This window comes from Fusarium pseudograminearum, chromosome 3 (genome assembly GCF_000303195.2).
Source record: "Fusarium pseudograminearum CS3096 chromosome 3, whole genome shotgun sequence".
Lineage (NCBI taxonomy): Eukaryota > Fungi > Ascomycota > Sordariomycetes > Hypocreales > Nectriaceae > Fusarium > Fusarium pseudograminearum.
Genome location: NC_031953.1, coordinates 6,697,321 through 6,717,339, shown reverse-complemented (window position 1 = coordinate 6,717,339; position 20,019 = coordinate 6,697,321). Strand labels below are relative to the sequence as shown.

General features: G+C 47.5%; 9 protein-coding genes across 9 annotated transcripts, besides 1 other annotated feature; 4 read left to right on the top strand and 5 right to left on the bottom strand.

Annotated features, from left to right (window-relative positions):
- Positions 1 to 3: 3 nt before the first annotated feature.
- Positions 4 to 98: a repeat region.
- Positions 99 to 299: 201 nt separating this feature from the next.
- FPSE_04464 (uncharacterized protein) lies at positions 300 to 2,411 on the bottom strand (the record flags this gene model as incomplete). The annotated part of the gene is made up of 2 exons (XM_009257582.1): positions 300 to 2,035; positions 2,090 to 2,411. 2 exons carry the CDS (start codon positions 2,409 to 2,411, stop codon positions 300 to 302), a joined length of 2,058 nt encoding a protein of 685 aa, XP_009255857.1.
- A 995-nt stretch (positions 2,412 to 3,406) lies between these two features.
- Positions 3,407 to 4,289, bottom strand: FPSE_04465 (uncharacterized protein; the record flags this gene model as incomplete). Its single annotated transcript, XM_009257583.1, has 2 exons — positions 3,407 to 3,984; positions 4,040 to 4,289. The coding sequence occupies 2 exons, from the start codon at positions 4,287 to 4,289 to the stop codon at positions 3,407 to 3,409; spliced, it is 828 nt and encodes a 275-aa protein (XP_009255858.1).
- Positions 4,290 to 5,328: 1,039 nt separating this feature from the next.
- FPSE_04466 (uncharacterized protein) lies at positions 5,329 to 6,867 on the top strand (the record flags this gene model as incomplete). Its single annotated transcript, XM_009257584.1, has 4 exons — positions 5,329 to 5,697; positions 5,744 to 5,959; positions 6,007 to 6,130; positions 6,179 to 6,867. The coding sequence occupies 4 exons, from the start codon at positions 5,329 to 5,331 to the stop codon at positions 6,865 to 6,867; spliced, it is 1,398 nt and encodes a 465-aa protein (XP_009255859.1).
- A 427-nt stretch (positions 6,868 to 7,294) lies between these two features.
- FPSE_04467 (uncharacterized protein) lies at positions 7,295 to 8,384 on the bottom strand (the record flags this gene model as incomplete). The annotated part of the gene is made up of 2 exons (XM_009257585.1): positions 7,295 to 8,281; positions 8,328 to 8,384. The coding sequence occupies 2 exons, from the start codon at positions 8,382 to 8,384 to the stop codon at positions 7,295 to 7,297; spliced, it is 1,044 nt and encodes a 347-aa protein (XP_009255860.1).
- A 390-nt stretch (positions 8,385 to 8,774) lies between these two features.
- Positions 8,775 to 10,523, bottom strand: FPSE_04468 (uncharacterized protein; the record flags this gene model as incomplete). The annotated part of the gene is made up of 4 exons (XM_009257586.1): positions 8,775 to 9,233; positions 9,289 to 9,422; positions 9,468 to 10,129; positions 10,180 to 10,523. 4 exons carry the CDS (start codon positions 10,521 to 10,523, stop codon positions 8,775 to 8,777), a joined length of 1,599 nt encoding a protein of 532 aa, XP_009255861.1.
- A 1,642-nt stretch (positions 10,524 to 12,165) lies between these two features.
- FPSE_04469 (uncharacterized protein) lies at positions 12,166 to 13,476 on the top strand (the record flags this gene model as incomplete). The annotated part of the gene is made up of 1 exon (XM_009257587.1): positions 12,166 to 13,476. One exon carries the CDS (start codon positions 12,166 to 12,168, stop codon positions 13,474 to 13,476), a length of 1,311 nt encoding a protein of 436 aa, XP_009255862.1.
- A 363-nt stretch (positions 13,477 to 13,839) lies between these two features.
- FPSE_04470 (uncharacterized protein) lies at positions 13,840 to 15,356 on the top strand (the record flags this gene model as incomplete). Its single annotated transcript, XM_009257588.1, has 9 exons — positions 13,840 to 13,929; positions 13,997 to 14,028; positions 14,081 to 14,179; positions 14,331 to 14,397; positions 14,451 to 14,491; positions 14,543 to 14,752; positions 14,799 to 15,129; positions 15,185 to 15,267; positions 15,323 to 15,356. 9 exons carry the CDS (start codon positions 13,840 to 13,842, stop codon positions 15,354 to 15,356), a joined length of 987 nt encoding a protein of 328 aa, XP_009255863.1.
- A 25-nt stretch (positions 15,357 to 15,381) lies between these two features.
- Positions 15,382 to 17,094, bottom strand: FPSE_04471 (uncharacterized protein; the record flags this gene model as incomplete). The annotated part of the gene is made up of 4 exons (XM_009257589.1): positions 15,382 to 15,994; positions 16,056 to 16,751; positions 16,804 to 16,861; positions 16,914 to 17,094. 4 exons carry the CDS (start codon positions 17,092 to 17,094, stop codon positions 15,382 to 15,384), a joined length of 1,548 nt encoding a protein of 515 aa, XP_009255864.1.
- Positions 17,095 to 17,892: 798 nt separating this feature from the next.
- Positions 17,893 to 19,911, top strand: FPSE_04472 (uncharacterized protein; the record flags this gene model as incomplete). The annotated part of the gene is made up of 1 exon (XM_009257590.1): positions 17,893 to 19,911. The coding sequence occupies one exon, from the start codon at positions 17,893 to 17,895 to the stop codon at positions 19,909 to 19,911; it is 2,019 nt and encodes a 672-aa protein (XP_009255865.1).
- Between the last annotated feature and the right edge of the window lie 108 nt (positions 19,912 to 20,019).

Below are 20,019 nucleotides of genomic sequence, written 5' to 3'. Positions count from 1 at the left end.
CTGGTCGTCACCGACCCAACTACTAATCCAGCGCTTCGCAGCTTGACTATGGGAGAGCGGACGGGATCCCGTATTTTCTACGAGCTTTGGTCGTATGTGAAAGAATCTGCCGTAAACTGAAGCTATATCGAACAGTTGACCACACTTTACAACTAGAAGGAGAATCATGACAAGTGCGCGCTTGCATTTTCAGAAACGTAGTGATGCTGGCACAGAGATTGAGAATGATAGTATGTTTTGTAAACATCATAGTTGGAAAGACAGATACTACTTGGTTGATAAATACATGTTTCTGTTCATCATACTTCAGCTTTCTCCTCCTCATGCACAGCATGAACCTTTCCATCATCACTCAGCACCGACCCTCTCCTCCTCGGTGCCACCACGGCTGCTCTCGTATCCCAGTAGAGATAGATCGGCTCACCATCATCTTCCAGGTCACCCTGAAGCTCTCCATTGCCACCAACTTCAATTACGCGCCAACCAGCCCGTCCGACTCGTTCACGACAAACAGCGTTCATGTTTGCGAACCTGACCTCGGTACCGTCTCCACCATAAGACTTGATATTTGAAACAAGGTTCTTCAGGTATGTCACCGCCGTGGTATCAAGCATGTTGACGCGCGAAAAGTCCAGGACGACCAGTCCAATGCCAGGTAGTGATGAGGGGTCGTTGATGTTGGCCTTCTTGCGGAGACGTGCTACTCTCTTTTCACCCACGACAGACCAATTCCTTTCTGTCTCGGGCCCATGACTACCACTGTAGTGGGCCGCATGGTAAGTCTGGATCTCATCAAGTACCTTGGTGGTGTTGGCAAAGGCGTTCGGGAAGATGATAGACTCGTTAAAGGTAAAGATTCTTGCGTCTTCTGGGATAGTGAGCGGGGAGGTGTGGTTATTCTCAAGTGCCCAAGTAGGTCTGCGGTTGGATTCAACGTCGGCACCAGTTGATGTCAGTCTGGTAAAGACCTGACGAAGGAGGATGTAGACAATATTGAAACCCACAGCACAGCCAATACCCACCTCACTTGAGTGAAAGAGGGTGACCCAGAGTGCAAGCATGGACGAGATGAAATCAGCCAACGAGGTCTTCCAGTACCGGTAAAAGGTTGAGGGTGGAGAGATTAGACCCCAAACAGCAGTGATGATGATAGCAGCCAGAGTAGCTTTGGGGATCCAGAAGAGTGCTCCAACAAGCTCATAAACGCAAACCAGTACAACAGCCATGGTAACAACACCAGACAGGGGAGACTTGACATTACATGACGAGTTGACAGCGGTACGGGACATGGCTCCACCAACACCCATAGCATGGAAGAAGCTGTTGAAAAAGTTGGTGATGCCAAGGTAACACAGTTCCTGACTTTGATCAGATGTGTAGCTGTTCTTGACTGCAAAGGCGCGAGCGATTGCCAAGTGCTCAACTGCAGATCCGATGAACACAGCAATACTGCGACCAGCAACTTCGGGGATGAGGTCTGTCTTTGGCATTGTGGGTGCTTGCTGACCTTCGGACTGGACCTTGACAACTTCAAAGAGATAGTCTTTTCTATTTTTGTTGACACCGTAGCTGATACCAGTGAACAGGACCAGGGCTAGGAAGGCTCTTGTTGTAGACAGCAGCCAGATGACCTTGTTATCCTTGCTCCATCTCTTTCCAGACTTCTCAAGGATTGTGAGGAACAGAATTCCAGTGAACCCAATAAGACAGGCCCAGCCGTTAGCATTGGGGAGTTCACTAAAGATATCATGTATCTGTTTGGCTGCGCCGTCGCGGACATTATCTTCACCAAGGAGAGAGTCCATCTGGTTGAGAATAATGGTGATGGCGATGGCAGTGATGAAGCCACTAAGAACAGGAAGAGATATAAATTCGAGGAGGAATCCGAGCTTTAGGAAGCCGAGTATCATGCCGTAGATGCCCATCATGAAGGCTGTCGCAGAGGCAATTTCGGATGGAGTCCATCTGTCTTGTAGGGCGTGAACATTTTCGGAGGTGAGGAGACCGATGAGAGAGGTTGGGCCGGTAGAGACATCTAATTACAGTTAAACGTAAGCTCAATAATCGGGGATCTGCCAGCTTAACTTACCTTTCGTAGATCCCATGAAGGCATAGATCACAGCTGGTAGCCAACTTGACATCAAGCCATACTCAACAGGGATATTCGCAATCTTGGCATAGGACAAGCCCTGAGGAATGAGCATCAGACCCAAGGTCAGACCAGCAATAAGATCATTGATGAGCCATCGCAGGTTATATCGTGGTAACCAGCCAACGATGGGAACTTTGTCACTGATGTATTGTACTGTTCCCGAGGGGAGGGCTTTGGCCCCTTTGACGCTCAGTCGAGCTGCTCGATTCCAGGTAACGTCGTTTTTAACATCGGATTGGAAGTTTTTAAGAGCATTCATATTCAACTCTTCAATGTTGTAGAGCTTGCTTGAAGTGGTTTGAGAAGATTCAATTCAACTCATCTAGTGATTCACTTGGGGTTGATATAGACTTTCACTACAGATAGCAAAACATGGCTCGCATCCAAAACATACTGCCGAGTGCATCACCACCACACCTTTCATCAACCTGTCATGTGGCAGCTTTCACATACGTACAGACATACAGATAGATAGTCTATCAACTACTAAAGCGTATCACATCTCACTACATTTGACGACCACTCCCCGTACACCCTTCCAGGCCCTCGCTGCACAGCGGATTGGGCACATTTATATGCGTAACACTCGATACGACGGGCGTATAACCTCATCAAGGAATTCATCTACATAATACCGAATACCGACAGATATCCATCTCATCCGAAGTCAACAACACACCTCAATTGGGTTTGGGAGGGAGTGTTTATCGTTGCAAAAGGTGCCTGGCCATGCCATTTCAAGACTCTGTAAGCTGACAATACGCAAAAAGGTGTTTGCGGTGGTTGTGTCACCGGCATATGAGGGGTTACGCTGACGAACAAGCTTGATCCTACAGTCCACATGATATGACCTGCTTGATGGATTTGGATCAAGATGAATGGCTGGTTGAACGATGCTGCGTAGACGAGGGTCGCTTACATCGGGCTTTGTAGATCTCCCGCCGTTTTGAGACCCATGTCTTACTTTTGTCGCCGAGACAAGGGTACATGAAACATTTTTAGAACTTTACGAGGAGTGAATCTACACGGAACTCGGATGTAAGGCATGACTGGGTAGCAACTTTATCAAGGCGGTTATCGTATAGTCTAACGAGTCATACGGACCGTTTATTCTAAGCTATCGAGTTTCCCATAATCGAGCGAGTTTCCTAAAGCTCTCAAGCTGCTGCAAGCCACGTTCTAGATCATTTCACAGCAGTTATACTAGACTAGGTTGCACATGTCGTTACATCGCTAGCCGATAGACCTCGTCATTCATAGAGACCCCTCATCTGCAGGCCACACAGCCCATCCAAACATGACGAGTAACTTGAGCAAAGCGGCAATCCACAAGGCGCCTGAAGTTCCCAGTTCGCTCTTTGCAATAATTCCTCCAATAATGGCTCCGATGAGAAGCAGCACTGGTGCAGCCACACGCCTGTTCCTTTCCACGTTGGAAGCAGTAAACAACCCCGCATCTGAAAACAGATCGCAGTAGATGCTCGTGAGTACGACGCTGGTTAGAGCGTTGAACTTGAGCGCTCTGCTCGCCACGGCTTGCCCGCAGCTTTGAAAGGCCACGAGGGCGATTGGCACGATCACGTACCAGGGCACGTCGTCTGGACCAGCGCCTTTCGGGCCCCATGTCAGAATGGACGCTGCTGCCACGATGAACGCTGTCTGGATGCCAAAAGACAAACAAAAGACCCATTTGCGTCTTGGGCTAGACGTGAAAGCTCGATGCAGACGGCTGAACAGAAACGAACCAATACAAAAAGACAGAATCGAGGTTCCAGACTTTTTCCACCGGTTCGTCCCCGCCGTTGGACCAAGACCGAGATAAACCGTGTTACCTATGAGTTCGTCAGTATGATGATTTCCAAGATCAACAAGTAAATAAATCTTGACCTGTCTGCATGGACACGAAAGCACCCCACGTGGAAATGGAAGCACTGTCGAGAATGCCTGTTATGATATAACAAGCGAGAAGCATAACATCCGCCCAATCTCGACGAACATCAGCACCTAATCTCGTGCGCAACCAAGATCTAGATCCCGGCTTTGGTGCGAGTAGAGGCTGCGTTTCGTCATTGTGAGTAGAAATGCCGTTTTCAGCTCTGCTTTCACCGTTGGAGATTGTGCCGTAGGGTTGAGACATGGTTTCTCTGGTCGTATGATCTAAAGAGGTGACAATGAACTTGATAGTAGGTATTGATGTCTCTTTGGAATGGTTCGATGAGTGAGAGTAAATAAGCACGACGCCAAAGACCAGAATAAACTACAATAGCGCCCGCAACTTAATCGCCAAGAACCTCGTCCGGAATGAAGTTTAGCTTATCTCTACTGTCACATAGTGCCATCGCTTAGAGGATAGTCTTAGCATTCTTAGTTCTCAACCCCGCGTTTTCACCGAAGGTGTGTCGCAACACAAGGACAACTGACCGCGCCAAGTTCCGGACCTGTATACCCGTTAATTCCGCTATCCGAGGGGAGACACTACAATCGTACAGATCGCCACGGCTCATCTCTAATAAGCGGGGAATTGTAAATCTGTGCTTATACCCGATCCCAAACTACAATGCTACTGTCCTTCGGCGTCATCTTTTCCAAAAGCCTGACACCCCCTCTCAACATCATCTATTTCCCCTCATTTTAACTTGTTTAAGCAGCTGCGAGTAACATAAGCACACCATATCGTTTCAAGAAAGTTCCCTAGTTCTCACAGATAGCCTCTGAGCGTCAACAACGCCCTTGCGAGGTTGATCGTCCGGAGGTTGTCCCATGCTTGTGCCACATGGCTGCATCTGATAATGGTTCTTGTTGCAGGGCGCTATGTGCCGGATACCCGATTTTACGGCACTCGTCAGCATCACCATGCAATGGCACCTTGGACGGGTTTTGTAAGCTTGTTCGAATAAGCCTGTTTCGGCGATGAACCGGCTATCGCCTTCTCGGTATCATGATCTTTGCGCCGAAATAATCTTGGCGATGATTTGGCTTTCAGCTTCAAATGATACTTAACATGAGAGGACAATGAACAATTGAGCTACTTCAACAATTCAATTGTGTTAGCAAGATACATCATCACACCCAATTTCCCCTCAATCATAACGTCATTTGTTTTTTGGTCTAAACCTTGTTGTTGATATCTACTTGGAGGTAGATTCCATTTTCTCCTCTATTGATCATCTGCAATCATGCATCTTTATCAAATTGCCTTCTTTTCGGTCCTTCTGGACATTTGCGCTGGCGTCCCAGTTCAAGACAGTCCTCGTGAGCGACTGCTCAAGGGCCTTGGGATCCCAGACAATTACCGTGGTGTGACTGGTGGCAAGAAGATCCCCTTCACTCCAGGTGACAGAGATCCCTACGACTCACCCGTCGACTCCGTCGGGGACAAGCTTGACCCTCTTCCCTGGCGCAATGGTCTCGGTGCTTCTGTTCTCGGGCCATGGAATGAGGCGCGATCGCGTCAGAACCCAGATCTCGTCAGACCACCTAGCACTGACCATGGCAATCTCGCCAACATGCGATGGAGCTTTGCCGACTCCCATATCCGTATTGAGGTAAGTTTCTTTTCTGATGAACTTGACAGGAGCTGACCTAAAGCAGGAAGGCGGTTGGACTCGTCAAACCACTATCCGTGAGCTTCCAACAAGTATTGAGCTTGCTGGTGTGAACATGCGCCTTGGCGAAGGTGTTTACCGTGAGCTTCACTGGCACAAGGAAGCTGAGTGGGCTTATGTCCTTGACGGAGAGGTTCGAGTGACAGCCCTCGACTACGAGGGTGGTAACTTCATTGATGACCTCAAGAAGGGAGATCTATGGGTAAGTAAGCTTGATCCGTGGTCAAAAACATACTAATAAGCCCTTAGTACTTCCCTAGTGGAGTCCCTCACTCCCTCCAGGGTCTCAGCCCAAACGGTACTGAGTTCCTCCTCATTTTTGATGATGGTCGCTTTTCTGAGGAATCGACATTTGTGCTCACTGACTGGCTCGGTACGTTTTATCAATCATAACTGCGTGATCCATAGCTAACAGGTTCAGCACACACACCCAAGTCAGTCATCTCCAAGAACTTCGACTTGGATCCCGAGGTCTTCAAGAACCTTCCTGCGGGAGAAAAGTACATTTTCCAAGGTCGCAACCCTGGTAAAATCTCAGATGAAGCCCCCAAGGGCAAGAAGGCCAAGAAGTCAAAGTACAACTTTACACACCGCATGCACGATCAAATTCCTCTCAAGACCAGTGGCGGTCAAGTCCGCATCACTGACTCCAAGAACTTCCCCATCTCCAAGACCATCGCTGCAGCCCACGCCATCATCGAGCCTGGTGCTATCCGTGAGATGCACTGGCATCCTTCTGCCGATGAGTGGTCGTTCTTCATTAAGGGTCGCGCAAGAGTTACCATCTTTGCGGCAGAGGGTACTGCTCGAACCTTTGACTACGTCCCTGGCGATGTCGGCATTGTTCCCCGAAACATGGGTCACTTTGTCGAGAACATTGGTGATGAACCTATTGAGATGCTTGAGATCTTTAGGTCAGATGAGTTTAGAGATATTTCTCTGTTCCAGTGGATGGGCGAGACACCAAAGAAACAGGTCATTGACACGCTCTTTGCGAATGATCCCAAGAATGCTGAGAGGTTCTGGGACAAGATTAAGGATGCTGATAATGAGGTTATTACCAAGCCTGACTTTTACAAGCACAAGGATGACAGTGTTGGCGAGTTATAATCTTAGTCTAGTGGTATAGATTAGTAGGCAAGGGCCTACCCCGGATGCTTAAATGCAGAGCAAATTGACAATTTATTAATGCACGATAATTCCACTCGAGCCATGGTTTGTCAACGTCAACGATAGTTCAACACAAAGTTATTGAAGTATAGGGCTCTAGTTTGACGATTCTTTCATCCGGAAATAATCCGAGGTTTCGTGGTCTAGTTGGTTATGGCATCTCGCTCACACCGAGAAGGTCCCCGGTTCGAGCCCGGGCGTAACCTTTCTTTTGCATGGATAGCGTTCTGGTTGCAAAATAATTTTTTATTTTTGTTTCACAATGATATATAAACACATTTGCTAGAGTCAGATAATAACAAATATCTTTACATCGATATCCTTCATAAATAACCGGCTGTTATGGTATACGCTACTTCTACTCCGTTCACCAATTCAAAGCTGCCTTGATAGAAGCGGCGAGCAGCTTACCGCCCTGTGCCTGAGTAGCAGCATTGGGGTGGTAGTCACAGCCTACTTCCGCACCTTGAGTAGGCCAGTCCACGAAATGAGTCTTGACACCGCTCAACTGTTTCATCGCATCCTTGAGTACACGAACATGGGTGCTCTTTTGCGCATCCGCTGCCGTAGGGTAGTTGTCATTTAACAATGGTGAAGACACGAAGAAGAACTGAGCCTTTGGGTAGTGTGACTGGATGCTCTTGACCAATTTGGTAAGAGCTTTGGTGAGATCTGCTGGGTTCACTGGGTCCCGAACATTGAGATAACTGAAGTCGTTGGTGCCGAGATTGATGACAACAGCATCAGGGACCCATGACTTGGGGAACGGGAAACTATTGTCCTTATCATTGCCACCGTAGCGCGTGTATAGAGTGGGCATCGGTGGTGATGTATCAGGAGGAGACGAGGCGTAGTTGCGGATGAGACCCTTTCCACTCCAAGCTACAACGCTATAATCTGCGTTCAAAGACCGGGCTGCTACCGCACCGTACGTCTTGCCGTTGTTTTGAAGAGCAGCGGTATCCACGCAGGGAAGAACACCATCGAGGCCGTAGCCCACAGAGATGGAGTCTCCAACAATTTCAATTCTACGCTTTGGCGGCGCAGTATCAAGCAGTTTGCCATCAGTAGAAACACCTGCAATACTGAAAGTACCAAACGACGTCTCTGATCGCTTGCGGAGCTCAACAGTATGAGTTCCCTTTGGCAATTTGGGGACCGATATCGAAGTGCCGTTCACGTTGGCAATGACAATTGGGTCTTTACCATCAATGATCAGGTCTGCGCTTGAAGTTCCAGTGACCGCATTGATCTTGATAGTTGCTTCAGTTCCCGTGAAAGTAAAAGCAACGCCGGTACTCGGCCATGTGAGCTGCTTGGTCGCTGGGTTGACTCTACCAACAAAGCGATAGCCCTAGATGACGTTAGAACAGGCCGATGCCCGTTATGGTAAGACTTACAGGCACTTTAGCAGCCGTGATGGCAGTGATCAAGAACGTCAAGACGGCCAGCTTCATCTTGGCAAACAAATTGTTCAAAGACGATTGTCGTTCATCACGGAAATTGAGGGATATTTCATGTATTTAAACATGTCCTGATTTTCGATGGTCTTCGGTGCGACCCATCCGAATTGCCTAAATGGGTAATTTATTGTCCCAAAAATCATCCACCACTCATAAACCCGACAAACAATTTACAACAAGTATCAAACATCCATCGAGAGTCATGGTTCACGGTTTTATCTTTTTTGGCATTGACGTTATTGGTTCCTTGATCTTGAGTAGTGGTGCGATGCGCAACGACTGTGCCGACTGTTCCGATACACATGATGACTGACCAAATGCGAAGTGGTGAAGTCGCAATGCTGAACACTTTGTGATGACTTTCAAAACAACTTCTGTCATCTCTCAATCCGACTTTACCGCCTCAGAGTTTCTCAATGGGTGGTACTCAGGGTTAGTTCCCTCCAAAGGTCCAACAGCCGCCACTCTCCGAGCGTTCAACATATCAAGATCAATCCTCGGCCCGGTAAACGTGTTCTTCTTGGTAGTAAACCAAAGAACAACGACAAATCCCACCAGTCCGACAAACACAACCGAGACGTAGCTCATGTTTTCTGCCGTGACTGGCATCGTTGTGGGGAAGCAGTACAGGATATCCAGGAAAACAACCCAAACTACGGAGATACCGTTGATCAATGCGCCATACTTGCCGAGGTTGAAATATCGTAGTGGTAACACGCGTTCGCGTCCTCTGTAGAGTAGAACGGCTTGTGGAATTATGCACGATGTTTGCAGAAAAATGATGGCTGCACTGACCATGGCGGCAAAGGCGGTGGAGGAACCGAGGAAAATCAGGCCATATAACTATTGGAGCCAGGTCAGTGTGGATTGCATGGCCAATTTCAGTTCATTTACTTACAGTGATGAATGTTGCTGAAAGCAACAAAGCGTTGACCGGTACCTCAAATTTGGGATGGACGCGTTCCCAAAAATGTGAGTACGGTATTGCGCCATCACGAGACACGGCCCATAGCGTTCGTGATGAAGTCGTGGCTACAGATGGTCAGCTTGGACATCACAGTATACGAAATCTCTTACCATTGGCGACAAGATTGGCAAAGAAGCAGAATGCAAACAAGGTCATCAACACCGTCGCCCCAGACCGAGATCCAGTTCCTTGGAAGTAAATCTCAAACAACGGTAGTCCAGTTGTCGTGTTGAGCACAGCCGAGATATCCGATATCGCATACATCAGAGAAGCCGCAAAAGGAAAGGCGGTCAAGAGCCCCATCAGCAAAGGGTATATCATAACCTTGGGTACGTTCTTGGCCGGGTTAGGGATCTCCTCGCAGAGATGAGCACCACAATCACTACCCAGAAATGCATAGACTGCATTTCCAACCGCTAGCATGAAAGCAAATCCATCACTCGACCAGCCTGTTCTATTGGTCGTGTCTTTAAAGATAAACTCTGATGAAGCATGGTTCTTGGTTACCACGAATAAAGTGATTGTTGTGGCGCTGAGGGTCAAAACTGATAGGACGAATACCATCTTGTTGAAAAGAGGGATCCATCGCGACATGAATATGTTGGCGGAAGTGGCTATCCAGATTAGAGCAACGTAGATCAGATACTGGTGCCACCGCTCTTGGTTCCAATCGGGATGCCAGGCGCTCACGATGTCGAGGATCATGGATGAGACAAAGTTGGATACTGAGCTTGAAGCAAGCCACCAGCCAATGACGCTCATCCAGCCGTTTCTGGAAGGGTTAGTATACTATAATAGTAACACAGCAGACTGAATACTGACAGGTAAGACGCAAATGGCTTGTAGTCATCTCGGGCCACCATAAACGACCAATAATACTGTGCACCAGCGACTGGATACGCGGATGCAAGCTCTGCCATGCCCAATGAGACGATTGTTGTCATCACTCCCGCGATAGGAAGAGACCACAGGGTTCCCGCCGATGAAGCCTCAGTCAAGCTGATGCCAATCGAAGATCCTGTTCCCAGCCACGTACATGTGAGAGTGAAAGACAGCGCGCCTAGTGACCACAACGAGAAACGGCGAGGCATAGCCTGCTGATACCCCGCTGCTTCAAGCTCCAGAGCATCGCTGTTGCCCGAGCTGTCGGAAGGAATTTGCGACATGGTGTTCATAATTGTTTAACTTTGAGGGATGCTCGAGATTGATGGCTTGCGCGCCGCGATAGGGTAGCAGTTAGGCGCAAAGGAGGCTTTATGTAGACCACTCAACCGAGTAGATGTTGATCACGCGAGCGCGGTTTGCTGGAGTGACACAAGAGTTCCGAGTGACTGGGTCAGATCCAATGAGATAGACGATGGTGACAGAGATAAGAGATTGTGCGACATGGACGGTGAGGATAATGTGGCTTGGTTAAATATGCTTTTAACGAGTGTGAGATATGAGATGGTTGGATTTTCTGTCTAACTTTATATTTCTGAGACATTCTTGTGGTTGATGTCTCAAAAGTTTAATCATCATATCTTGACCTTCTTCCAGGGTATGATGTCACGTTGCGGCTGAACTTTATCGAGTACAAGATGTGGAGGCGCCAGACTAGGTCGATATGTAGAGATCTCATCAGCAAGAATAGCTCGTGTACGTGTATGAACATGAAATGATTTAATGCTAAAACTGGTTGTTTCTCCAATGGACAAAATACTGCCTAACTGGCGAATAGGTTGATGTTCAGTGCCTCAACAGCACTGGCACGGTTGACGGCCAGGCAGTAAGTATGAACAGACGGCACGATAGGTATTATTACAGCTCCAGGGTAGGCAAAGGAGAGCTGACCGGAGGGAGGGAATCATCTTGGCAAAGAGAATAGAAAGTACGGCTAAATACCCTATACATACTGATCCGCCAGCATTGTATGTCCCATTAGGAGTCAATACGTCGTCCAATTTTTTTGATACATATTTTCTGGACAGTACCACTATATTTAGTTCCTCCGAGTTTATGCTGCCCAGCATTTCTCTCATCCGACCTGACGTCACGTAAGCCCTGAATATGATACAGCCAATATCGACGCGATTGGCGAAATGCAGAGAGTATATGTAACAGCAGATGCGCAAAGACACATGAAATCGAGTACAAGGGCCTGGTCAAGCTGAAAAAGAATTTAACCAACCAACAAGGTGTTCGACAAAGATTCCATGACATAACAATCAGGGTTACTCGACCGTTTAGGGCTGGAGTGCGTTTCGTATACTTCCAATGCAACTCACCATCCTGGTCTTGAATCGAGATAATTTCCCTCTAGTCAATCTGATTGGTAGCCTTGTGATCTTCAATTTTAGCGCATGCGGCTTTGCTTACTTCTCGTAAGACATGACTCGAATGGTGTTGGTCAGACGAACGGCCTGGTCTAGTTGAGCTTTTCCCGAAACTGTCGAATAAACGAAATGTAGGCTCGGTAAATTGTCGCTTTTATTGAGATCCTTGCTTGTGGGCTGGCTCAAAAAGAAAAGGCCAGAACTGTGTTGGAAAGTTGGCCAAGTGTCCAGTCGGTAAGCAATATACGTCTCCCTGAGACGGGAGGCCCGAGGATACCCTGGATATCTCAGTCTTACCACCTGGTAAATCAACCAATGGAGGTTTGTGTGTTGAGTTAGCGAAGTTGCATTCGTATCAGCATCCAACCACCTGCATCTTGGTGTATAAATCACCTCATTAGTTGGTTGCCTATCAACGTCTCTATAAATAAAAGTATGAGAGTAGTGGTATTTCTTACTGTCATCATTCTTATCGTCATCACTCTATTTCACAATGTCATTCATCTTCACTGGCCAAAAGCTTACTATTCTACCACTCGTATACCAAAGTCAAGAAATCGACAGCACAGAGTGGATAACCCTCTTTACCCTATGTCTAGCTCCACTCATCGCCCATATTATAGCCGGTACACCCTCGCCAGTCTATCTTCACCAGAGCCAACCACAATGGCACGAACAGATCTGCCTCTACAACCCAACGTCGATCCTCTGGCGGTACGCGGCCATAGCCGATAGACGCATTCGAGCCAAATCATGGGATCGGACTGACCTCGCTCCTACCAATGCCATCTTTTGGACTAATCGAGGCTGGGATGGTTCTGAGGCTATCATTGCAAGCAGCGCGGCGTATTGTTATCACTTCCCCAATAACACGAGGATTTCGGTCTTTTCCAAAGAAATGATTACTACCATCATTGTCACTTCGCAGGGAATCCAAGCCATGGTACTCCTTCTTGGTGCACTTGATAAGAATAAATATTCTGGATTTACAAAATGGATGGCGATCGATGCGATATTCTTCCCACTAGCCATGATTGGGCTTCTGAGGCTCTGTTGCGCATTTTGGCTCAACGACGATTATGGTTATTCGACAGCTCACTCAACGACCCTGGTGCCTCCCGTATTTTACGGACACTCATCTGGGGACGTTGCAGAGATGGGCAAAATAAGTCTCTTGCCGCGAACAGATTCTAACGAGACATCGTCGAGCACATTACTAGAGCGTTCTACATCATATTCACAGCCCCGTTTCAAAACGCCATCGTCATCTTGGGGCAGCAAATTCTTCCGATCATTCTTTCTTTTTTTAGTCATATGTCTCTTGATACTCGACACTTTGTACCTGATCCGCGGCGGGAGGCATACCACCACGAGCTTTGTTTTCACCATTTACTACATGTTCTTTCTCACCATGACCATCATCATATTCATGCCTTACTTCTGGCAGGGAAAGACAACATCCACCATCATACCATGCATCACCTCAACGGCTTACAAGATCTACACCGGCTTTATTTTCGGCATCACAGTGGCAACGATTGTGATAGCATGTGTGGAAACCCGGAGGACTCCATGCGGCAAATACACGAGCGGTTCGGGCACTGAAGGTGATCTACGTGCTTGTTGGAGCGAACATACCGACTATGTGTCTCTCCATGTGGAGTACGACACTAATTCATCCGGACTTGCTGTCCATGACTTTTCAATTGCAAACAAGTTCGCATTCATCCCTGTCAACTCTACAAAGCTGCCAGAAGTAGACTTTAAGGGGACATGCTTTGGAAAAGCACTTTCGAACGAGTAAAGACTAGAGAACAAATATATTTAACTGTCCATCTGTCCTCTCTACCCCTCACTCAGTGATACCATTGTCAAGCGAAAATCCCAACAATCGAATAATCCTGGTCAAGATCTGCACCAGACCGTTGCATCGTACAGCCGTTAGTAACCTACGTGGCCCTCTTCTCCACTGATGTTCGCCCGCTGGAGTGGGGAGTCATGCAATGCGAGATAAATGATTGACCGCCCTCTGAGGTTTTTTCTCTTTTTCTCCCACGAATCGCTTTGTTTTTCGCCTCGAACCAACAGGCCAAGAATTCGCTTGCCCGTCTATTATTTCGCCTATACCATCGTTTGTTATACCTAATCCTCTTACTCGGTATCCAATATGTCCTCTCCAAAGACGCCACCAAAGCCTCAAACGCCCGAGGAGCTTGAGGATCCGGTGGTCCGGCCTGAAGATGGCACAATCGAACCAGTCAGCCACTACTTCAGTCCCATATATAGGGTCTATCGATCTCAGTATGTCCTAACGCTTCGTACAGGACACTGATTCTGACTCTTCGTACACAAAGTCGTAAGAAATAAGATAATGACACTGTAGCGAAGGTTTCGCTGACGGGAACTAGAATCGGAGTCACCGATACCGAATCACTCAAGTCCTCCATTATGGAATACAAATGGGTTCATGGTAGACGCTTCCATGCATATGGTGACGGTACTTACTGGTAAATCATGATGTAAGAATGAGGTTCCAGCCAGGGTTGCTAAATACCTCGTAGGGGCGCCAACGATGACCGCCAACAAGAAGCTGAGGACTTGATGCAAGTGACCATATCAACCTCTCACATACAACATGTACAACTAACAGAAATCTAGTCATGAATTATTCCGCATTGTACTTGGCGGTAAACTATACCAGTCGCCTATTGGCGAGAACCCACAAGTCAGTTCTGCTGCCAATCGGTTACTGCTGATATACTGACCTGCAACCAACAGAACATTTTAGACATTGGCTGTGGCACGGGCATCTGGGCCATGTAAGTCTTGACAGGGTTCCAAAATCCACCGCTTCATATTGACAGAAATAGTGATATGGCAGACCTTCACCCCTCTGCCGAAGTCGTCGGTGTCGATTTATCACCTATCCAGCCTAACTTTGTCCCTCTTAACTGTAGGTTCGAAGTCGACGATATCAACAAAGAATGGACATACCCAGAGAATAAATTCGACTTTATCCACATCCGATATATGACGGGCACAGTTCCAAACTGGAAAGACCTACTTCAGAAGGCCCAAAGGTGATAATGCAAACCACACAGTCATCCCACTCTAACCGGTTGACAGATACCTTAAGCCCGGTGGCTGGATCGAGCACGTCGAACTCTGGGGTAACGCAATGTGTGACGACGGAACCATGGCTGAAGACTCTCCACTCAAAACATGGGTTCGGATCTTTGACCAAATCGGAGAAAAGATTGGTAACCCGTTCTTCTGGGACCCGGCCGAGGCATTCCAGGAGGCTGGTTTGCAAAACATAGGCGAGCGAAAGGTCAAGGTGCCCATTGGTACTTGGCCCAAGAACAAGGATCTCAAGCAGTGGGGCGCCTGGAACCGACAGTTTTTGATGCAAGGACTGGAAGGGTTTTCTATTCGCGGCTTGACGGAGCTTCTGGAGGTATGGGACTCTTCATTCTTTGGTTTGTGTACATGCTAACGCGAATGGACTTTAGTGGGAATATGAAAAGGCGCAAGTCTTTCTTGTCGATATGCGTAAGGAGTTGTTGAACCCCAGCCTCCATTCATACGTCTTAGTGTACGTATTCTTAACCCATGAGATGTCTATCTCGCTTAGTACTAACGAAATGCAGAACTGCTGTTTGGGGTCAAAAGCCTTTAGAATAGAATATAAACAAACGAGTCTCGTATCTCATTCAATATCAACATTTTTGACTATGATCTTGGGAACATGCTTCAACACTGGATAAATAACGCCTACCTCGGAACCTCTGGTGTTCATCTTGTAAAAAGGTTGACTCTCGCAGCAACCAACAACCTCAATGTTATATCTCCTGACAATAGTAGCGATAAAGCTCAATGCAGTGTGACGTGCGTGGAATCTGCCGGGACATAACGTCGTACCACCACCAAACGGCTTGAAAGTTTTCGCTGCAGCAAGTTTCGGATTGTCGATGAACCTACTGATGTCGAACGTTTTGGCGTCTTGACCCCATACCTCTTCATCTAGGTGCATCTGACGATACGGCATGAGGACATCGCTTCCAGCTTTGAAAGTGAAGCCTCCGATAACAGTGTCTGACGCCACGCTACGGAAACCAGCTGCGCCTCCATGGACACGCAACGTTTCGTAGAATGTCGCGTTGAGCTTCGGACATCCCTTTAGGTACTCGATGTCGGGCGGACTGTGAATACCATTTTTGAAAGCAGGAGCGACTTCAGTTTTGATGTCTTCCCAGAGATTGGGAGTGTAGACTGTTCGGGCAAGCAGCCAAAATGCAATTATAGAAGGGCTGCCATTGATCCTGAAATGGTTGTCAACACTAGTCACAGGGTTTGTGTTGTCTAGGACATCGAAAGACTCACCCCCAAAAAAGCTTAAAGACCATCCCGGCGATGTCTCGAGAACCAATTCCATTCTTGCGCATGGCATCTTCTGGCTTTAAGATAAAAGATGCAGAATCCTGTCTTTCGCTCTGTGGTAGCTCAAGGTATTTTGTTAAACCATCAATGACCAAACTCTTTGCGTTGTGAGCAGTATTGAATATGAACGTTGGCGCTCGGAATATCATCTCCCATGCATGGCGATCAAAAATGGGGAACGAATGCAGTATTTCGGGAGATTGTTGCAGTAAGACTTTACCAAAGAAGTTGTTCGCGGAGACCGTAATAATAATAGTTTCAACGAACTTGAGCATGTTGTGCTCACTTTCTCCTCCGTTGGTTAGTGGACTTCCCTGTTGTAGACCATGGTCCAGCTCCGTCATCAACTTGTCAAAGAAAGGTTGTGACGAGGGACTTGGCGACATGTGTTCTCGCACCCAGTCCAAGACAAAGTTAGCTAACGGAGGAGAAGGCTCTCCATTCTTGGCGTTCAACATGATATCTCTGGTCGTTGGAGTGACACCAATACAGGTCATCAAATTCTCAATAAATGGTTCATATACAAGGTCTTTGGTCTTTTTAAAGACCTCGCCGAGGCAGCGAGGGTCGATAACAATATATGTGCGACGGCCACCGATCAACAGGCTGAAAGGCTGAGTGCCACTGTTAAGGTGCGATCTGTGAGTGCGTCAACAATGCATATCCCTTAACAAACTGAAGAACAACTTACCTTCCAGACATGATAGTATTGTGATTGTTTGTCAGAAACGAGAATGTGTGGCCCAAGACTTATTCATGTTAGTTCTAGGTGTCACGCTGTCAGTGTGGACTTTGCCTTACCTGGTATCCAGTATGGTAGCATCGGGGGTTCTGAGCCAGCACTCTCCATCACTCCTGTTCGTAGAACATACTGCCATACGATATATGTGGTTATGAGTAACCCAAAGAGATAGCTGAGGAGGTTGTGTTGAAACGCCACATCTTGTGCTTGGACATTTGCTATCTTGAGTGTAGAGTTCATCTCGGGCGTGATTATCATGGACTCGATTGTATGGCTTTGGGGGAAAACACGATGTGAATAGTGAGTGATTTGCCGTTCATAGGACGTGACCAGACTGCTATATGTGAATGTTCTTTTCTCGATGTTGTTAGAAACCATATGAGAGATTTCGGAAGCCGGACGTGAGTACACCAAAGATTTGGTTTCTTTCTGTTGTGTCTCCGTGATACCTCGCGACGTCCCGTATCTCCTGTCATTTGACTGCCTGCCATGTCCTTCCCGTCTCTTGTGGCACATACCACACAAGATCGATTACACGAGATTCCCATCGGCACCCGTAATATTGATGCACTGTAACTTTCTACAGCAGACTTCAATCCATGGATTCTCTATTATTATATGTGTTGATGGCACAACAGACGTCAAAGTTGTAAACCCGCATCATTATAGCCAACCACTATCTGAGCCAGGCATTGAAGTTCGGATCGAAGGTTATTCGGCGATCATGTTTCACAGATTAATGCAGCCAGAGAGAGATAAATATATACTATTGGTGCTCATGAATGCGGTAACAGGGTGGAATCATGGGACTTGAAGTCATGATTATAGAGACCAATCAGACAGACATCAACTTCAGCCGCAGCAACTCGTCCTTGGTAATTGACTGTCTCACAGCCGCGTACTTTAGTGCGGGGCACAACCTTGACAAGGATTCTGCTTATCAGTCAAAACTTGAAAATAGCATGTTGCGCTAGCCTCTTCTTTTTCGCGTCAATCAATATTCCCCTCAAGTCAGCCTCGTCATCAGTCTCAGTAGCCATGGTGGACAAGTTAGTTTTAGGTCAAGCACCGGGCCAAGAACAGTCTGGTCATGAATCGGAACTTTACTCATATGCGCCTCTTAACAAGAGACAGATACGTGTACTGGACCTGAGTCCTGCTAGCCGTGAGACAGACCAGCTACGAGGAAAGCTACTCGTGAAACACTTGGAAGAGTTACCTCCGTGTCGCAAACCTTTCACTTCACATGTGGCAGAGCTGATTGACCCAACCAAACACGTCTGCTTTGAAGCCGTTTCCTACGTGTGGGGTGAAGCCAGCTTCACTGAGTGCCTCGTCACACCCAGTGGTTTTATCCGCATCACACCGTCACTCACTTCAATTTTACGGCGTGTCCGCCATCATGAGGAATCTCGTCTCTACTGGGTTGATGGCTTATGTATCAACCAGAACGATATATCTGAAAAAGAGATCCAAGTCCCTCTTATGGGAGTGATATACGCCTCAGCCTTGCGTGTTCTTTGCGACGTGTGTGATGAAAATGAAAACATCAATCGGCTGTTGGACGCCATGGAACGACACTGGAAGAAGAATATTCGTCGTGGATTTGAACTGGCACAGAGTCGCTCAATGACCCTTTCAAAAGAAACGACCGCAGCGATAATGGGTGTCCGTCTTCCCACCCAAGAGGAGGCAGACGAGATCCAAGGTTTCGAGACGGAGGACTGGGCTGAAGAATTTCTCGAGTTCATATCTTTGCCTTGGTTTCATCGTCTATGGATCCTTCAAGAGTTTGTTCTTGGTCGCGATGTCACCATGATATTTGGCCATCGACATTTACCATGGGGAGAGCTTTGGGCAGGTACATCTGGGTACTCGGGCTCTTCATGGCCATGGGATTCAATGGAACTAGCCAAGCCAGAGAACGTTACCAGGCTGACGTCGCTGAGCTCGATCTGTTTCATCCGCAGCTGCAGGATCATTGATCCGAACACAACACATGGCCGCGATTTCATGAAGGCCACTAGAGTCTTGATTGGAGGTGCAGAACTCAGTCAAACTCAGCTTCCCATGTATCTTATGGCTGGCTGCTTCAAGGGCTGTACGGTCCCTCGTGATCGGTACTTTGCTATACTGGGCCTCGTAGATGAAGCGAGCGACGGGAAGATACATGACCTGCAGGTTGACTACACATCTCCCATTAGAGATATTACCATGCGATTTTGGAAGCACGCCTTGCAGCTTAGTTCTGGCGGAGAACTTGTCCTCCTCGCTGGAATGGCGGGTCGAAGTGACGGGTATCCCTCGTGGTTGAGGGATATCACTGTACCCAGTCCTTTGGGTTCCGTCTGGCAGTCGGGCCCATTAAGTAACGCTTGGCATAAGGCGGGTGGAGATCTTGATAGTTGGTCTGCAAGATTCGATAACAACGATCCCGACCAGATGATTGTTCAAGGTTTTTTTGTTGACACCATTGCCGAGGTATCAAGTATGAAACCAAATGAAGTCTTTGAAATGGAGGACATGATACTCTGGTTTGCCAAAGCCATGGACTTTTTCACTTCTGGGCACGAGACGGACATGCAATATTCGTGGACTGGTGAACATGTTCAAGACGCAGCGATGAAGACAGTCTTTGACATCGGCTCGCAAGAAGCACGCGGCGATTCTTTTTCCTCAATCTGCCAGCTTGGTCAATCTCTCCTCTCAATTCTCGCGTCCCACCCCGACAAAGGTCAAGACATGATGGAAGCCATCATCGCCGAAGCTGAAGATAAGATAGAGACCCTTACGGAACTACTCACACAGATCTTCTCAACGAGTGGTCTACGAGTTTGCAAGACGGAGAAAGGAATGTTTGCAATGTTGCCAAAGGAGGTACGTGCAGGAGATTCTGTTTGGGCCCTGAAAGGTTGTCGCTTGCCTGCTATTCTACGATCGAGTCCTGCAGTGTCTGGATCGTATGAGGTTGTCGGCTTTGGATACGTGTATGGAATCATGAATGAGGAAGTCATGCAGATGCCAGGATTTGAATGGAGGGATATCTGTTTGCGGTGATACACTGAGACCTAACTATATGCCCTCAGGGCCAACATGTTCGATTGCCTAGATGTCAACGATCCACCCGCTGACTCCCGTCGCCTTTTCTCTGAATTTATCTATCTA